Source organism: Embiotoca jacksoni, unplaced genomic scaffold (assembly GCF_022577435.1).
Source record: "Embiotoca jacksoni isolate LCO1_2020_lvr unplaced genomic scaffold, fEmbJac1.0.p SCAF_12, whole genome shotgun sequence".
Taxonomy (NCBI): Eukaryota; Metazoa; Chordata; class Actinopteri; family Embiotocidae; genus Embiotoca; species Embiotoca jacksoni.
Genome location: NW_027185252.1, coordinates 5,950,282 through 5,956,281, shown reverse-complemented (window position 1 = coordinate 5,956,281; position 6,000 = coordinate 5,950,282). Strand labels below are relative to the sequence as shown.

The window sequence follows — 6,000 nt, the reverse complement described above, 5'->3', positions numbered from 1 at the left end:
GTTAAGTGAGTATGGTCAACTTGATTTGAAAAAGGTCAGGTAATCGTCGGGGCGGGCTTGACCGCATTTTTTTTAAATTGAGTGGTTTTACTTCAGTCGTCACGTCTTACTTTGTTGTTTAGTGCTAATTACCCATTCTAGATGGCTGACAGATTAAAGTAATATGCTGAATATGAACAATACACCCTCTTACCGTCACCGTAAGCACGATCATTATGAACTAACAGCCTTTTTCATAGCGGGTACTAAGTGACTGTCATGACCTATATTTAGAGTTGTTCAGTTGTACTTTATGTACTTTAATTCTAAGAAGAAGGTCTGAGTGCCATTTCAAAGTTGCCTCCACACTATACATTTCTGGAGAAAAATGCTGAAACGTTTATTCGTTTGTTTGCCTAAGAGTAGACAAATTTACACAAACTGAATTAAAAAAATCTGAAAGCTCATAAAATATGCCCCATGCAGTCAGCCAACACCCCTGGCTTAATACCACAGGCCTGCCGGAGCCATTCTAGGAATCAGAATCCTCCACCATGTATATATTATTTTCAGTTTCAGTCCGCTATAGCGTAAAAACTATTCATCACAAGTATGCACAGTGAAGTCCTCAGTACTGTTTCCTTTGCCCCGCGGAAGGTCAGGAATCACATGCTGGCTTCAAACAATATGCCCTTGCCTTCGCATCTTTGGAAACAATACAAGACGGTTTCAAGTGAAATGTTTAAATACAAAAAAGGTTAATAAAATAAGTACGTTTACCATTTAAAACCACAAAATGTCCCTTTCCAAACACAGATGTAAAGGAAGACTGTTACCTGTACAGAAAGGCCGCCTCATTTAAAAACGTCTTTTATTTCGTCAACCGGATCCGAGATCTTGTTTTCAGACTTTACATTCAAACAAACAGGGTGAGACCACATGCTGAGGACAACGAGAGGAGGCAGGTTTGTGTGCATGGGTGCTCTCATACAATCCTCTGTATGTACGTGTGTATGTATAACTTTTCATACAGTCCTCTCTGTGTACGGGCAGAAGTATGGGCTCTCTCGTGTGTGTGTGTGTGTGTGTGTGTGTGTGTGTGTGTGTGTGTGTGAGTGTGAGTGTGTCTGTCTGTCTGTCTGTCTCCCTTTCTCAGACAGTCTTTTGATCAGTCGGCTCTGGAGCCGTTGAGGCAGATACCGAGTCGTCCTGGGTCTTGTCTAATCCCTGGCTGCAGACTCGGTCACTCGACTGCGTGCCGTCTTTCACCGTGACGGCGGCGTTGGAATCGGTCGCGTCTATACTCTCATATGGCTCTGATGTCCACTGAGGAAGAACGCAAGAGAGAGGAGGTGAGAATCAGACGCAGCGGGGGGGTGGGGGGAACATTAGAGCAATATTCTTTGTTTACCGGACACAATAAGCACTTTTTAATTTACCACAGAACTTAAATATCCTTATTATCGGTGACGGTTTGAGAAGATTTCTGATCAACACTTTTGCCGTACTGTTTTTTTTTTTTTTTTCCAGCAAATTTTGAAATGAATACAATGTACATGTGATTAACATACAGGTCCTGTGATGTCTAATTGACAAGACTAAGCCCCACCGGCGACCCTTAAAGGCTGCAACGCTCACTGCACCTCAAAATTCAAAGAACAAACGATGCACTATTTCTGTGTCTTTTGCGTGGATCCAATTGCTTATAGTGACACGTGAGTGCTTATTCACTTTCTGGGTGAGATGATCGAAACCACTCTCACTCTCCCTCTACGTGCTCATTATAAAGCTACAGCCGGGAGACGGTTATCTTAGCTCGGTGAAAAGAATGGAAACCGAGTGATAAAACATCCAGCTCCCTTGAACCGAATTAATTAACGCGTCAAATGTTGTTTGTTTAAAACGCGTTTTACGAAGGCTGTAGGCCAGAGCGTTTCTTGGTAGACGGCAGATATGAGAGTGATGTTGATCTTTGTAAACCTCACCAAGAAAGAAAAATTCCCGTAACACTGAGTAGAAAGCACTTTGCATGTCTGCCTGTTAATCTGTTCCCTACCTGTGTGGCTCTGCTGCTGGACCTGTGTGAGGGCCCGACAGCAATGTTGACGCTGGACGAGGATTGCGTGTCGGTGGTGTTTCCCCCTTCGGCAGCGGACAGCCCGGAGATGACCAGGCCGCTGGAGAAGCTCCGCTTCCCAAACAGCAGGCTGAGCGTGGATGAAGAGGAGGAGACCTGGAACCGCAAAGGGAATAATGCACTTCGGGTATTGTACAGGAAACACCGAGATGGTCTGTGAGTGCACGAAAACGCAATTTCTTTGTCATGAACCTCCATTTTTCAGACCTCCCACCTGACAGCCGTGTGTCGCTGTCTGCTGTCCCGCACGTACAGAGGAGTACCAACCTGGCTGGAGCGCTGCTGATGCTGCGCCGCCTGGAGCTGCGAGCTGATCCCGCCTGCTCCGGAGAGACGAGGGACCTGAACACAGAAACACATCCTCTTTACTGTATTAGTAAGGACTCTAAAGACTTTACGAGGTAGGTCATTTAATAAGGTGTGTGTTCACCTGGGAGAATATCGAGGCTATGGAAGTGTTAAAGGACAGCTGACTGTTGGACAGACGCTGGACGAAGCCGTGGGTGGAGCCCGAGTCCAGGATCGGCCCTGATTGGCTGGTGACGGGGGGACGTTGACTCTGAGGCTGCACTGACCGACTGCGGTACTCTCTCCTCGCTGAAGAAACAACCAGACATGAACAGTCAACCAGAGAAATACATACTTCTATAACCGAATATACAAATAATAATTTTAAAAAAAACATACTTTAAGGAGAAAAAAAAATTGCGTAAACTCGCTTTTAAAAATAAATAAAACCTGTTCGACCCATCAAAACGAATAAAAACACCAGTTGTATGTGGTTCTGATTCGGGTTAGTCCACGGAGATTTCCCTCAAAAACACAGACACACGTGTGAGAGTGTGTTGATTTGCACCTGCGTTGTGATGTCTGTGGCTGTGTGTCGTCCGGGCTCGGTGCTGGTAGAGACTCAGGCTGTTGGACGTGACGGAGGACGGACGGTTGTGGCTCAGCGAGGACGAACCACCGGCACCGCAGTCCACGTCCTCCATGTTCACGCCGCTGTTACAGCTGGTCAGGTTGTCCTTACGCACTCTGCAGAGTACACACACACACACACACACGCACACACACACACACACACACACACACACACAGCTCTGATTTATTTATCTATGTCCACATCAGTGCCATCAAAAATTCAGTAAGCCCCGACTCTCCCAGATGGTAAACCACACACACATACACACACACACACACACACACACACACACACACACACACTCAGAGAGAGGGAGATGTTTTATAACTGCTAGCATATGTGACACACAATTTCTCTTAAATTAGTTAAATGTGTTTCGGCTGACGAGGCACAATCCACCTCCTCAGCTCCTTTACTACTTAGTGAAATCAAGACAACGCCTTTTAACTCAAAGCCAAGGAAACAGGATTAACAATCTAATCTAATCTGAAAGGGAAACTCGGCTCCTAAGAAGCTTAAGAGAGCCGCACAGTCAGACACACAAACACACACACACATTCCCGCACGAACCATGAGCTGACCTGCAGAGGGTAAAGCAGAGCCTCTACGATAAATTATGCTGAAGGTAATGTGTAAAAGAGGGATTGAGAAACAAAAGGAAGGTTATAGAGAGGGAAGCAACGTTGCAGCAACGGCAGAAAGTCTGAGCTGTTGGCCGCCCTCCCACTCTCTCATCCAGCCGTCTCTTTCTTTCGAGCCTCCCTGTATTTAAAACTATATTAGGTTGGCAGAGAAGTCTCTCCCCGGCACTGACTTCCACCAAGTCAATATCTGTAAATCCACAGAGAAGCACTCACTCAGCTGGCAGCCGCAGCATTACACTGCAGGTTGCATCTTATCCACAGTGATTTATACCAAATTCAAGCAGCTGAACGACTGATCGTTAGAAAGTTAACGTAATCTCGCCTCTTGAGACCCGAAGCCTTCTTTAAGGGCTCAGAAACACATTTACCAGAGTGATACTTCACGACTTTGACTTACTTACAAACACAGCTTTTAAATGATAATATGTTTCATGAATCTGCTGCAGGAAAACGGGAGATGTTGGCTCTTTTGGAGTACTGGCAATGCTTTATGCAAATTACTGTATTCAGACACCATTAAATGTGCAGTTTGTGGCAAAGAGAAGGGTTACCATTTTAATGCTTTTCTACATTTTGGGTTTTATTAAGCTCAGTGGAAAAGAAAATATGATTAAAGAGAAAAATTAAAAAACAAATTAAAAAATTCTTGATTCTTTTTGAATAAATACAGCTTTTACCTGAAACAATGTGGAATGAATCCAGTGCTGACAAAACAGGAGTGAAACAAGAGCGGAAGAGACAGAAATGTCCCAAAGAACCTGAAAAATGACTTCACGCATAAATTCTGCGACAAAGCTGAGTCACATCAGGTTCGGTGACAGTTCGAGGCATTTGTCAGTGAACTAAAACTATGTTTTTAGTTGTTGTTTTTTCATGAATCAAAACTTAATATGTGGAGGGGAATATTCTCAAAAATGGTAACATCTGCCGGTGATGCACATGAAGAGACTGAAAACAGCAGCCACAAACTGAAACTATCCGCTCAGCCTGAGAGGAGGTGAGGGACACGGTCAAATATACACTGTGTGCTCCAAATACAACTTTCTTTGCAGCAGTGTTTGTAACAGTTATTTAGCAATTTCAAAATCAAAATCTTCTCTCTTGATGTGATATTTTGTCCACAGAGTGAGGCTGAGACTAGGTGATTGAGAGAAGCGTGAAAGTATTTACTGTATGCGTGTCCTCCAAATAATGGCAAATAAATTAAACGGAGCCTCTTATCTAAAGTGTCTTATTCAAGACTGAACCCATGACCTTTCAGTTACAGCATCATCATCTTACCCACCAGACTGAACTCAATGGAGTCTGTTTTCTGTTTATTTTTAGCCCGTGAAGATTCCTAACCATGGAGCTCAGTCACAGGGAGAGTTTATAGGAAGGTTGAGCCTGAGGAAGTGCAGGACGAAAAGATTCACAGACTGCGCTGGAGACCAAAAAAAAAAAAGTACTGACCGTAACCATTTAGAGCAGAGCCAGGAACGAATGGCGTCCAGGCTTAAAGCTCCGCCTCCAATGCTGCGGAGAGTACGGTGTGTTCCTGCGTATGACGTCGTCAGCGGTGACACATACCTTAAAAAAAAATTAAAAAAAAAAAAAAAAAAGGAAACAAATATCTTATGAAAGGGAGTAAAATACCTGAATAGGATTTTTCAAAACCATACCAGCTGCATGGTGAAGCGAGCGCAGGTTTCCCTTCAGTGTAAACTATTAATTCAGGGTTGTGAAGGACACGTACATGGGGTAGCCCAACGGCTGGTCGCAGGACGAGTTGACCATGTTCCTCAGCGCCTGCTTTGAGTTCTGGATGCTGCCACGCTCCGGGTTTCGGTTCCGTAAAAACACCAGTTCTTGCTGCTGTCCCGCCCACAGGCCTCGCACACACTCCTTATTGATCTGCAGAGAGAGATGAGGGAAGACAGGAAATCATATGGGAGGGAAGAGGAAAGACCTGGAGAACATTAATTTACACGGAACATCTTGCTCTGTATAGAAAGTGATGTGATAATCAGTGACCTTCAGAGGTGCTTACGGGAGGATTTTGTTTAATTTAGTTGGCTACTCTCAGGAGCTTTTCTGTGTTGTACAAATTTAACTGGACTTGTCTGAGGCTCTCGAAGATGTTTCACCTCTTTCACCTCATTTCAGAGGCTTCCAGGATCCGGGTTTTTAAACTTTTTGTTGTTAACACTTTGAGAAACACCTCAACAACTCTCAAGTTGCTAACGACTCCACGAGAGGCTAAAAACCTGAATCTACCCACCAGTCTGAGGGAACTGTATTTGTGTCTTTAAGGCGATGATATGAATGAGCCTCTCTTC

General features: G+C 44.3%; 1 protein-coding gene across 2 annotated transcripts in view; it reads right to left on the bottom strand.

Moving 5' to 3' along the window:
* Nucleotides 1-833: 833 nt before the first annotated feature.
* Nucleotides 834-6,000, bottom strand: part of pcnx2 (pecanex 2) — a 28,183-nt gene continuing 23,016 nt past the window's right edge. For both annotated transcript variants that reach the window (XM_069144426.1, XM_069144427.1), the window contains exons 34-40: nucleotides 5,418-5,575; nucleotides 5,135-5,251; nucleotides 2,973-3,151; nucleotides 2,547-2,713; nucleotides 2,384-2,458; nucleotides 2,036-2,212; nucleotides 834-1,305 (exon numbers count right to left, since the gene is read on the bottom strand). In XM_069144426.1, the coding sequence (XP_069000527.1) occupies nucleotides 1,132-1,305; nucleotides 2,036-2,212; nucleotides 2,384-2,458; nucleotides 2,547-2,713; nucleotides 2,973-3,151; nucleotides 5,135-5,251; nucleotides 5,418-5,575 (1,047 nt within the window). In that variant the 3' untranslated portion in view covers nucleotides 834-1,131. The remainder of the gene's footprint in view (nucleotides 1,306-2,035; nucleotides 2,213-2,383; nucleotides 2,459-2,546; nucleotides 2,714-2,972; nucleotides 3,152-5,134; nucleotides 5,252-5,417; nucleotides 5,576-6,000) is intronic.